General features: G+C 41.2%; 2 protein-coding genes across 8 annotated transcripts in view; one reads left to right on the forward strand and one right to left on the reverse strand.

The window, feature by feature from the left end:
- vstm2b (V-set and transmembrane domain containing 2B) overlaps positions 1-13505 on the reverse strand; it is a 104133-nt gene extending 90628 nt beyond the window's left edge. For 2 of the 7 annotated variants that reach the window (XR_007881009.1, XR_007881008.1), the window contains exons 1-4: positions 12989-13505; positions 12346-12533; positions 11304-11333; positions 10597-11035 (exon numbers count right to left, since the gene is read on the reverse strand). Coding sequence is in view for 5 of the 7 variants with exons in the window: in XM_051380072.1 (XP_051236032.1) it covers positions 10597-11035; positions 11304-11333; positions 12346-12533; positions 12989-13061 (730 nt within the window). In the remaining 2 variants the exon portion in view is untranslated. The remainder of the gene's footprint in view (positions 1-10596; positions 11036-11303; positions 11334-12345; positions 12534-12988) is intronic. The other 5 variants (XM_051380073.1, XM_051380071.1, XM_051380069.1 and 2 more) reach the window with 4 other exon arrangements.
- The window catches only part of kbtbd13a (kelch repeat and BTB domain containing 13a), a 388109-nt gene that overhangs the window by 244432 nt on the left and 130159 nt on the right, over positions 1-13518 (forward strand). The gene's annotated exons all lie outside the window — the stretch shown is intronic.

The following is a 13518-nucleotide window of genomic DNA, read 5'->3' on the forward strand; positions in this document are numbered from 1 at the left end:
CTGTATACTGAAGATGAGTACTATCTGTTTGATGGCCAATGGGTGGAATTCGACACGTCGTCAGGGGCATGCGGTTAAACGTACAGTCACAAATAGCACAACTTTTGATCGCCGATGTGTCTAGATTGCAATGATCAAATTTGGAGTCAATCTGACAAAATCTGTAGGAGGAGTTAGTTATAACAGAAGCCCTTAAATGCCGGAAATGGCATAACAGTTTGACATTCGATTCAACCTGGCCAACTTTGAGGGAAAGCCACGGACACGCCCTTTAACGTAGAGTCTCAAATAGCACAACTTTTAATCAGCACCATTTTTTGGCTGTACTCACAAAGTAGATCCGATAAATTCCCTAGGAGGAGTTCGTTCAAATACAACGCGAAAAGTTCGCTGAAATTGAAACTCTAAATCAAAATGGCCGACTTCCTGTGGGATTTGGGGTATGGGTCCAAGAGGCTTTTTTGTGCGTCCCGGCATTTTAAACGCGCCTAACGAGTTTTGGATATATTGGTGAAACGTGGCGCCGTGGCTGCTTTTTTAACATCCTGTAGGGGGCGCTGCAAACACGACAAACAGGACTTTTGGTATGTGAGCTACAGGCACAACTCTACACGTGCCCTGTGAATTTCATATTCATAACTATTGCGGTCTCTGCACAGTGATTTATCATGCCACTACAGCGCCACCTGTTGGCAGATTGTTGACACATTTATTAGCGAGCCTCAGGGAACCATGGGCAAGCATCGTACCAAGTTTCATTTAAATCACACGTGCCGTTGTAGAAAGAAACTTCTTCATTTTAAAGAGCGCAACCTTGTGGCAAAGGCCTGAAATTGTGCACGATGCCTAAGGAAGACATGGGGAACTAAGGAACCAAGCTTGGTGTCAATCGGACATACCAATGTGGAGAAATCATCCACTTCCTTTTTGATGAAAAATCCACAGGAAGTGCTAATTTTATAACGTGCTTATTTTTTGAAATATCAAAATTCTTTGAATTACTTTATTATCAGGACGGTCCCAAGATGCTACGTGAAAAAGTTTGTGCGAATCGGACAAAGCGCGTAGGAGTAACACGAAAAAGTAGTTTATGGACATTTCGCGCTCTAGAAAAAAAAAAAAAGTCTAGGCGGAAATGGGCGTGGCCTATATGGCGAGATTCTGCTCCATTCACCAAACACGTGGATATAAGGTTTTTGAATGTGCGACAAACTATGCAAAAGTTATTAGCCCAAACGCACTTTTCATGATAGTAGCTGAAGGCTCTGGCTCCTGTTCTACTTTTAGAGACTATAGGAACCACAAGTAGCCCAGCATTCAGAGAACGTAGTGTTCTAGAGGGGTAATAGGGTACTATGAGCTCTTTAAGATATGAAGGGGCCTGACCATGAAGAGCTTTATAGGTGAGGAGGAGGATTTTAAATTCTATTCTACATTTTACAGGGAGCCAGTGCAGAGTAGCTAGTACAGGAGAGATGTGATCTCTTTTTCTAGTTCCTGTCAGTACTCGTGCTGCAGCGTTTTGAATTAATTGGAGCATTTTAATGGACTTATTGGGGCAACCTGATAATAAAGGGTTGCCGTAATCCAGCCTAGAAGTAACAAATGCATGGATTACTTTTTCTGCATCTGTCTGTGATAGGATGTGTCTAATTTTTGTAATATTGGGTAAATGAAAAAAGGCAGTCCTAGAGGTCTGCTTTATGTGGGAATTAAATGACAAATCCTGATCAAAGATAACCCAAAGATTCCTGACAGTGGTGCTAGAGGCCAAGGTAATGTCATCTAGAGTAACTATATGTTTAGACAGTGAGTCTCTGAGGTTTTTGGGGCCAAGTACAAGAATTTCGTTTTTTAAAGATATTTCTGTGGTGTGGTACTGTTCCTCTAGTTCACTGAGCCCCGCCTCCAGCGCAGTAAATAAACTACACTTAATACATGTATCATTATCAATAAAGGAGGCAGAGGAATAAGTAAACATCTGGCACACTGAGCAGGACAGAGGAGAGGGAGAGGAAGAAGCCATTGCTAACTGCTAATGTTAGAGAAGCTAGCGTGTGAAAACTTTTGAAAAAAGTGAAAAGTCGCTAAAAGAAGGAGTAGCTCCGAGTGCTTAGGTAGAACTAGTCTAAATGTTAAGCGGGAAAATAACCGCTGTAACGAGTAAAACAAATTTAGATTTAGCGTTCACTGGACAGAGCTACAGCACCAAACGTAAACCGGAAATGAGTCAGTACGCTTACCGTAGCACGTCCACCGCTTAATCTGCCATGTCAATGTCGGCATGATTCATAGCTAAAATAATATAATGCAGACAACTGTGTACCTCAGCAGTCCCTGGAGCTATATTAGGAAAGCTTCACAGCTTTACTGACACATACCGTCTCAAAACCTAGCAGACACTATGGTTACAGTACTTGGCACTGCTTACTGCACCACTGGGGCAACAGTAAGATGAGGTCTGCAGCAGCTTCTTACATATCTCATACATTTGCTACAATATCACTACTGTGTAAGAGATACTGGAACCAGTACACAAAATATTTCACCTATAATTACTCTTTATTTTCATGTTGAGATACTGTGGCATTCATGGAAAATATCAACCAACCAAGATTTTTCTTATCCAAGAGGATCTTTTTGGTGTGTACATTTGCAAATGTTCTCAGTCATGATTCATTGTGTTTTCCTCTCATATTTTCTTCATCACGTCTCTTGGCTCCTGTTCATCCTCATATTTTCCCATTGGTCTCTGTTATACTGACAGTTTAATATCTGAGGCAACACTCTACTACAGACCTTCCCTGGGGTCAGCTGAGGAAAAAAAAGTCTGCTGTTATGGTTTACAAATCCATGCGCAATTTATAAACCGTGCTCTCAGAGTCATACCAGCCTAGTGTGCCAATGGGCACTGATTGCAAACGGTGGTTAATGAATCCATGGGCACTGATTATAAATCTGACAGTTTAGAACTGGTTCCAAATTGTCCAATCTATCAGATCATATGCAACCAAGCTTATCAATTAATTTATCAATACCAGCTTGTTTTTCTGACAGTTGCACATTGCAAAACAATGGTAAATGGTAAATGGACTGTACTATGTAGCGCCTTTCTAGTCTTTCAACCACTTAATGCACTGTACACGCCACAAGCCACACTCACCCCATTCACACACTGATGGCAGTGGCATGCAATGTGCCAACTGCTCACCAGAACGGAAACTAATTATTCATACACGATGCATAGCATCGGGAGCAATTTGGGGTTCAGTATCTTGCGCAAGGACACTTTGACATGCAGCGAGAGGAGCCGTCAGCCTTCCGATTAGTGGACGACCTGCTTTACCTCTGAGCCACAGCCGCCCCCATTGAATTCAAACTCAACTAGCAAACTGGCCGTTGACCTTATCTATGTCATCAGTTCATTATTGTATTCCATTAAACATCTGTGTGCATTTTTTTTGCATTGACTAGGCCAACAAAATAAAATGTATCTCTCCCCTCCCTTTGCCAACCACCACCGCAGAAAAGTGACAGATGCCTGCATTTCAGAGTCCCTTCTCCCCACTCACAACATTGGCTGTTATTTCTGAGGATAAGGCAGCGGACACAAGAGCGAGCATGAGGTAATCTTTCAATTTTGCCCACACTTTTTAATCTTCGTCTATTGTCAAATACTCAGAGCAGATCAACTCAGGAAAATGGGGGAATGTATGCTACTCAAGTGAAATCAATTTAAACTAATACTTGTTTTCAATAAAAATAATAACTACTAAAATGTTTTCAAGATGCAGATTTGGCACCAGACATCAAGTTAACCAGTTATTTAAAGGCAAATTCAAATTCTAAATTACAATTAACAACCACTAGTGTAAGGCAAATACCATCGTGTTACAAACTAGAGATCATGTAAAACAAGCATGATCCAATCTTTCTGGAACCTTTAATTAAAGCAGAAACTATGCATCACTTAGAGCTAAAGTGACAGTGTGGATCAATGATTAGCTCTCACTGTGAGTTTCCTCACAGCAAGAAAGGCCCAATGTTTCACCCCACAGTCCAAAGACATCCAGGTTAACTTGAAACTAGAGCTGCCCACTAAAAGTCACTGATTCCAGTCAAGAAGCCCCCAAGCCCCCCTTTTTTGCTGTTGTACCGAACCACCCAACTAACAGTGATGGAAATAGGATAGCGTAAGGTACAGCGTCTGGTTTCTGTTCTCTGCTCCGACGTTGACAGTTCCGGTGCTGAGGTTAGTCCAAGTCCAACTTTCGGACCAGATGCTGATATAACTATCTTTACTGCCATCCAGCTGCCCGAGCTTTCAGCAGCCAATCAGGAGAGACGATTTTCTAACTCAGTTATGGACACACACTTTTACTTTCCCTGACTGACAGATCACTAATAAAAATGGGGGGAGGTTAAGAAAGTGCATGAACCAAAAGCACGACAAAGTTAATAGACCAAATATATACTGAAATGATGACTGCACCAAAGCTTGTGATAGAAATCTAGATGTCTAAAATCAGTCTAACATTGTTGGTATTGTACTACATCACTGGAAACATCTTAATTTCTTCACTAGAATTTCAAATAAAGTTCTGAAAGACTGTTAAGATTTTGAACACTAAGGAATAGATATGGCAAAATGTGACAAGGACAGAAAACTACAAAAGCAAGCAGGAAAACAAGAAACAGACAAAAAGTCAAGACAGACAAACAGATGAATAAACTAAAGAGAAAGCAGGATGAATTTGTTTTGCTTGACTAAATGGTCAGTGGTGCACTTAAAAGGACTGTTTGATTCCAGCAGCGTTATTCAGATAAAAAGCAGATTCATAAGCTACAATAAATGTAGTTGAGCAAAGAGGACAACACAGGATGATCTGGATTAAGATGAACAAAAAGAATTGTTCTGTGATCAGCCATTGCACTTCAGCCAGAAGTAAAATCACTTTTTCGTTGAGTGATTTCAGTACTGGTGATTGTGCTATATTTACACTTAAATAAAACAAAACAATCCTGCATGCCATTGTTTAAATAATAAAGTCACGTGTATGTTTTTCTATACAGTTGAATCTGTTAAAAGGCCTACTGCAGAATCACATGTACAGGTTAGAGATAATAGCAGTCGGGTCAGATGACAGATGTTAGTGATAGCCTTACAATGCAGACACTGAATTAACCTTACCCTTTCAGAATAAAGTCATGTAAATCTTTGCATTTACTAAATGCTTTGCATTTATTCCAAACCACTCTCCTTGTATTTTTTTCAGGTTCAATTATAGTTTGCCTCAGACCAACATGTACTTGAACCCAGGTACACTGTCATTGGTTTGGGATTTACATTTTAAATGCATTTCCCACTGGTTACTTTATAATCAACAGCAGATACAAGTATAGTCCATTTACCATTTAGCAGCACAACATTCAACAAATAAAGCGGGGGAGTAACAAGAGAAAAGAAAAATATTCTTGACTTTCTGAAATTTCTTAAAGAAGAAATAAGCCAGTGTTTTGGTTTTGGTTTTATATCTATAACAACAACTAGTTTAAGTGTGTGCATGAGGTATCTTAACACTATCGTTCACTGGTTGCTTAAACACCTTATCAGTTCTCATCAAACTTGAGCGTGTGAGATATAGCTTTTGTATCGTCTATATTTATGCATTATGATAAGAAAATCCATTATTTTTTTCAAACTCAACAATATCAAGCTTGGGGAAAATACAGTATGGAATGTTAGCAACTGAGTGTGGATGTAGTGTGAAATAAACACTGATACTGACATGACTGGATAGAAAACAGTGTCAAATGTTTCACAATCACAACCCCGCTGATGTGTCATTGGCCATTATGTGACAAATACATTAAATGATCCTTTGCTGCTTGATTACATGGATTAAAGTGAATTTGTTAATTGAGCTTAAATCAAAATTGTGATTTAAGCACAAAGCAGCTAAAATGTTGAAGCTTTAATGTGCTTCAGTGAACATTTAATTTGTTGCCACTGCATCAGTGGCTGGTTATTTAAACCTTAAGAAAAGATGTGCAGCCTCGATAAAATGTTCTTGATTTTCAGACTAGAGCACCGGCTTTTCAGAAAAAAATAAAATAAAATGTGCTATGGTCCAACAGACTCAGATGACAAAAAAAAACAAACACTCCTTTTACCTCACCTAATATAAAACATGCTTCATTCTAACTCGACAGAAACAAAATAAAACTCAAAGCCATCTTTCTTAGTCTTTCTGCTGTTCCAACAACAATCACCAACTCTGGTTGGGGCAAAATAAATCCTTTGGATAATGTGCACTTACTTAATGACAAACACAAGCTTGTGCTTCATTGAGGATCTTTGTCTTTCTTTGTGGCAGCCAGGCAACAGTTCACGGCAGTTAACGATTGTATTGAGTGATATTTCCATACCCCCATTTGAGAAATCCTGACGTATATGTTACTGTGTTGGCATGGGTTCAGGCAGACGGTAGACAGCAAACCCGAAGTCATGTCAGTGGATGAGGGCAGAATGGTAAAATTAGGAGAGGCTGGCGGAGAACATCGGCAATGGCAATGGAAGAAAGCATTTCCGTCCAAAGTTTAAATATTTTAACTTTTTGCTGTCGTCTGAGACAGAATTTACAACCAGATGTTATGTAGCTCCATTATATAAGGAGAAAACATGGGCAACAAGGTGATGATAATTCATCAATTATATAACATACATAACACAACATAATTTTATTTCATATATTTTATTATTTTAGTCCTCTGTCTGCAGTCTGCCTGAATCCATGTGAATGCAGCATTAGTGCTGACATTCATCATGGATTTCTCTTTCATTCCATTCAAATACTTTTATCTGCAGAAAAGGGAATATCTAACCTTGGATAGGTTTTCAGTTGATGTTGCGTGCATTCCTTTCATTGGATAAGCATTCTGTCTCATCTAATCTAAAAATGTTAAAGCTTTCCACCAAGATTTAGTTCAGTTTTATCATCTGTAACCAAACTCACTGACTTCTCTGTGTAATTCCAGCAATACAATTCTACTTTGGAAAGCTGAACCAACAAGCCTCTGTTCCATGAAATCAATTCCACTTCAATTTGAAGCTTGTATCTGAAAATGCTTCATCTGCAATTTCATGAATTTAATCTGACTACAAAAAGTCATAGCACTCACACACTGCGGGAGTCAGTCAACAATAGTACATAATTTTTTTCCCCCAAAGCTGATGTCATAACCAATTTCACATAAGTGTTCAGAGACTCAATAACGAAAATGACACAGACTGCCATTAACTGTTGATTTTTTTATTGAGGAGTTGATTTTGAACCAAGACTCCAGCAAACATCTGTGTAAATCAGTTAACAACATAAACATCAGCCAGAGGGTTAGTCTATAAGAAGTACAACACAGGGCAACATAAATTACATTCTCATGGCTATTTTTTACTGATTTACTAAACTACTAGTTATCTAAGGCAGTGATTTCCAATGAGTAGGTCGAGACACAAAATAAATGTGAGGGGTCACAGCACAATTAATCAAAGAAAAGAAGAAAACACGAATACATTACAGACTCTTTTAATGCAAATAATCTAAAAGTAACTGAAACCGACATGACATTAAATTAAGTTTTATAACTAGGTTCAGGAACAAAGACCACGCCATGCACTCATCTCATTTCCGCTCAAAACATACTTGCACACCTTATCCGTTCACTCCCTCCTTGACTAATTTTCCACATGATCGGCGTCAGACAAGAAACACAAAAAACGAACACCTCGAGCCACAGAGAACGAGCTCATGGTCCACCCTTCAGACAGCGACATGTTTGAAGACGAATGGCAAACTCACGTAATCCTTGTCATTTTTTCCTCACAGGTCCCAATATAGCCCAATAGTGGGCTTTCCCACCCATCCTCCCATGCATAGTAATTCCAATCCTCCCTACCATACCCTATGTCACCCACTCTCAGACGACAGATTCTCGCCTCTCACTACGTTAACGTCGCCCGTTTAATTCTGCCCGCTGAATTTACCATCTCTCGTTTTGGCCCATCGGGACCCGGTCCTCCCTTTGTTCCAGGGTCTCCTCTCCTTCGCTGTTAATATTTATTTAACGATAATTAGTGGTATGGCAAATTCCTAAAACGTATACGCAATAAATCTTTTTATGTTCGTTCAAAAAACCATTTTGCCTCATAGTCCAGGCAAACAAGGAAGCCCTGCAACAGTTAATAGTTTTATTTCAGAGTCATCATTGTAACATAAGTTTTCAGACGTATAAGCGGCGACCTCGCCATTCAATACATCCATCCACATGCAACCCTTATATTCCCAGAGAACCGCTAACAGCACTCAGTCCAATCAAACGACTCAATCGTATGAGCCCCATCTACAGATATAGTGGCTCAACTAATTTCTTACTTTTGTAACTCAGAGTTGCTCTTTGGCAGACAGTAAATGGTAAATGGACCTGTACTTGTACTTATAGCGCCTTTCTAGTCTTCCTCAAAGCACTTTTACACTACGTGCCAGATTCACACAGTGATGGCAAAGTCCATCACACAGAAACTAACATTCATTCATACACATTCACATACCGATGCATGGCATCGGGAGCAATTTGGGGTTCAGTATCTTGCTCAAGGATACTTCGACATGTGGCACCAGGAGCTGGGCATCGAACCCACAACCTTCCGATTAAGGAACGACCCACTCTGCCTCTGAGCCACAGCCGCCCGTTTATTACTGTTTGTTACATGTCAAAGATGTTAGTTCTACCTCAGGTGTACACTAATTTTTTATTTACAAAATACTTTGCGCATTTTGTTGGATTAAGCGTTTATTTAATGTCTATATTTGCACATTGACCAGTATGTTTATTTATTTGACTGTTTTTCATAGTTGTGTTGACCTCTTTATAAAGGTTAAAGGTTACGCTTAAAATAAAAGTATTTTAATTCAGCCTTTTTTTCTCCTGGTCCTAATAGGTTAAAAAAACGAATCAATAATTATCGATATTGACTGATATGAAACACTTATATCGTGATACATTTTTCAGCCATATCGCCCAGCCCTACTATCTACCCGCTCTAAAGAACTCATCGCAGTACAATTCACCTTTCCATTTCCCTCGTACAGCAACATAATTCTTTCAGCATTCCCTGACCACAGGTCAGAGCTGTACGGTTACACGCCTCTGATACTTGACCCAGCCTCGCGGCTTCTAGCTACGGATTCTACACATACCATATTCCGTTCACATCCTGAGGCGCTGGTTGCCTGCAACAATTCAATCGGGGACCTTACTGGGGCTCACTAGATCCAGAACTCTCTTCTCACAGCTCGCTCTTCCCTAAATCACGACCAACGCGACGCAGCGCCCCATCCCATCCCATCACAACATGCACCTTCACAGCTTCTTTGCCCCTAACCTTACCTCAAAATCAACGTAGCCCCACCGTTTCCGCAGTATGGTCTCAACAGCCCCCAATCCATCACATCCAAATCGGCAAACGTTCAACCATGGCCCTCGTTCCAAGGGAGTCGACAAGAGTAACAGACCAGTCCTCTACCATGACAAGAAGACGGTTCATAACAATTCCAACAACCTCAGAAGCAACGTCTCCAGTTGCTGTTTGCTTCTCACCTGCACCTTCTGTGGCAGAGCTCTAGAATGGATGATCCGAAATGCTGAGCTGGTTGATCACACTCATTCTGACACAAGAGAGGATGGATGCAGAAATATTCATGCTCTCACACACAATGCCTCCAATTCTAAATTTCTTTTTTTTTGCGACAAGGAAAATGAGTTTTTTATTATTTATAATAAATAAGGTTATAATATAAAAAGCTATTATAAGCTGTACATAAGCAGAAGAAATCTCTACTGTTGCAACTTGAACATCCACCCACATACTGCTTGTGGGTCTAAAATTGCTTTATTTTATTTTGTGATAATGTATCTATCTTTATATATTCTCAAAAAGTAAAAATGCAGATCCCACTGTTCTGGCTGAATTAAAAAAGGTCAACGACTCTTGGTCGACTCAGATTTTGTGCTTATGGTAGTGTGTTCTTTGTACTATGACAGTTTTCCTAAAATTATGTTCAATATAACTACTGCAATATATCGCCTTGATTTTAGTATCACAATATATTACAATATATTGACTTAACCTCTGTATTGTGATACCTATCATATCGGCAGATTCTTGCCTAAATATCTCTCTGCATTTCCAAAGATGGGCGGATAAAAAACAGTTTAATGAATTATAAGTGATTTCAGTATATTTGCATGAACAGGAGTGATTTTAGGAACACAGTGTCCAATATGACATGGAAATCTCCAAACTCCAGACCAAATATCTTCAATGACACAAAGATAAAGGGTCCTTGTCAACGAGAAACAGCATACTTGCTCAGATGTGAGTTACAATGACAGATGAACCTTGAGTCAGATGCAGACAGCACTGCAGCATCACAGTCTGCTGAGTTATGCGTATGTCAGACTCTCCTCCCTTCTATCACCACTAGGGATCACTGTGACCCTGTTTACTTCCACCGCCTGCCCCCAACCGTCACTCACCAGCTCCGTGCTGCTGCCGGAGGATGGCTGCATTACCTTGCAGCGGTGAGGCTGAAGACTTGGCCACCAAGGTGGTGGTGGATGAGATGGATGGAAGAAGGCCTGGCTGAGCCTGCTGAGGCACCCGGTGCTTCCCCTGCCCTGACCTCTGACCTCCTGCCAGCCCCTGGTTGGGCTCCGTGGTGGCCCTCCCTGTTCCTCCCCCTCCCAGCGCTGTGTTGGTATTCCTCAGTGGCCAGCGGTTCTGGATGTGCGACACGGCCTCCTCAGCCACCATGCCATCACCCAGTGTGACATGTAGCATGGCGTGAACCGTAAATTCCTGAGTCTCGTCGGCCCACAGGTCAGACACGCGGCACTCATACACCCCCTCGTCTTCCTTCTTCACCTTGGACAGGCTGAGGCGGTGGGAGATGGCGTTGCCCTGAACACGCACAGTCTGGAACCGAGACAGAGGACAGTTTTAGTTTTCATTCGTCATCATCTTAATAGGGGTAGCTTGTAGGGTAGTATGTTTTATGTGTAACGGTGGAGGCACAGGCATCAGGAAAAGCCCCAACTCATGACCCTGTATTAGCTGCTCACATTGCTTCTCATAGAGCCTCAACCATTATTTTCTGTCAAATCAATATGAATATCATTCATCACATCTGTGTAGCATTTGGGATATATAAGTATGCTAATCAATCAGTAAAGTAGACACTTACACTTATTTTAGTGGCTTCTCTTGGAGTGACCTGAAAAGAGAAAGCATTCGTAATCACATGTACACATGTTTATTACTTAACAAAACATCAGCTGTTATCAGCTGCTTATTACAAGATGCATATTACTGGCATTATATTTTTCTTTCATTTGGTGGGATAGAGCAAACGACATGAGCAGAGCTGCTCGCGTGCATTCCTCAAAGACGCCATTGATAACCTCTCCCTCTCCTTTTTCCTCTCCTCTCTTTACCATCGCTGCATGTTTTAATGTGCTTAAACCGCACAGGAAATGCTGCAGATGCGATTGTTCCTGACTCCTCAGACAACTGAAAAAGACTGATTCGTCATGCTGAAGGGAAAGGTAATTCCCACTGCGTCCTGCCACAATATCCTCTCATGGAGGATTTAGGCAGCGGACCTGAGAGAACTGTAATGGTATTGATCACCAACAAGCACCCTTTCTGCAGTCGGAGTGACATCCCGGGTAATGCACATGCTTCCTTGCTTTCTGTCTGATGGTGAGCCAGGGTCAGACACATATCATGAGGATGTTATGATAAGTTGATAAACCCCATGAAATGTGGATTTATCTCCCAAAAGTAATAGGTTCAAATACTGGCGATTCTTACTTTAATAATGGAGAACACACTGAAGACTGAATATATTGTCTGCATCAGGCTCATATAAAGGAAGAATTTACAAATATTTACAAATGTAGACCAGTGTGAATGCATACATGCAGAGAGTACAAATGTTGATTGCTGGCAGGTTTTCTTGGTAAAAGTGAACAAAAACTGTACATATTATCAGAGTTTTAGCTGCTGGGTAACATAACGTGCTTCAAAGATGTAGTGGTTCAGTTACCAGTATTTGTCCAAAAAAATATGTACAGGTTAGGTCATGTAGAGCAGATGTAGCATAAGAATGTAGCAAGCAACACAAAATAATTGCAATATTATGTTTTTACCATATCATACAGCCCTAAAGCAGGAACTCATTGGGACCTGAGTTGTTATGGTCTATCTGTTGTCAATGCAGTTACCTTGGCGCTGTTGGCTGAAGCAGTGATCTGCAACTCATGAGGCAGTTCTTTAGGTACATCCTCCTTCAGGTACCACCATTGGATCTCCAGAGACATGGGCGCTGAGCTGACCGCCTTGAAGGCACAGGGCATCTCCACATCATCTCCCTCCCCCACGCTCACATCTTTAGGGACTTCAGTAAATGCAGCTTTGGTAGATGAAAGCAAGACAGCAGAAGCACAGATTAATGAACCTCTCCTTAACCTAAAACAGTATGACCTATGGATTGGCCATCATGCAGACTTCCTCGATTTTAAGCTCTTCTCCTATAGCCCCTGTCCACTGTGATTTATAGCCTGAAATTGTTTTATCAGAGCATCTATGACCTATAATCTATCTCAGGCTTTATTTGATCAAATAATGGAAAGCAGTTCTCTATGCTTTTTATAAAACTAATGTGGGCACATGTTTGTTTTGACTGCTTTCCCTCCCATTGTACAGTAAAAATGCACAGGCTTAGTTTTAACACTAGCAGGATGCATGTTTAATCCCGCAAACAGCTGGCGTGTATTCCAAACCCCAGTTGTTTTAAAAGCCACAGTCTATTTTCGACCTCAAAACATGTATCTCAGCCCGTCTGCTTGCTCTCTGAACTCCACTTACCATTCGCACAGTGCATGAAGGGGGAATTGAGAATGAAGTAATAAAGGAGGATGAAGAGGCCCGTTTTTTCCATGTCACAGTGAGGCTCGTCACATTAAATGGTCAGTTGACCTGGACGTGGAGCGTCCTGTTAACTGCCTACTCAGATAGCGCCAAATATGGGCATAGACGAAGCGCGAGCCAGAGGCAGCCGCCGCATCAGCCGGGCAACATGGACCATCCGAAGGTGAGCTCGAGCATAATTACAACCACACGTCAGTGCAGAAACAAGAAGAACCGGAGTGATTGTAACACTCAAAGAAGTAATCCCTCTCAGAAAAAAGCGACGTCCCCCTTTATTCCCCGCCGAGCGTCGTCTGGAAGTGGAAACCGAACTTCCCCGTCTTCATCATCACCCCGTTCCCGCTCCGGGCTCCGCTCCAACACCCATCACATAATTTACCCTGATACGGAGGAACGACTGCTGGGAAAGACGGGCGTTTGTCCGGCTGCTGTCACAGACCTGGAGCCTTTCCACGGATTGGTGTGAG

The sequence above is a fragment of the Dicentrarchus labrax genome, unplaced genomic scaffold, assembly GCF_905237075.1.
Source record: "Dicentrarchus labrax unplaced genomic scaffold, dlabrax2021, whole genome shotgun sequence".
Taxonomy (NCBI): Eukaryota; Metazoa; Chordata; class Actinopteri; family Moronidae; genus Dicentrarchus; species Dicentrarchus labrax.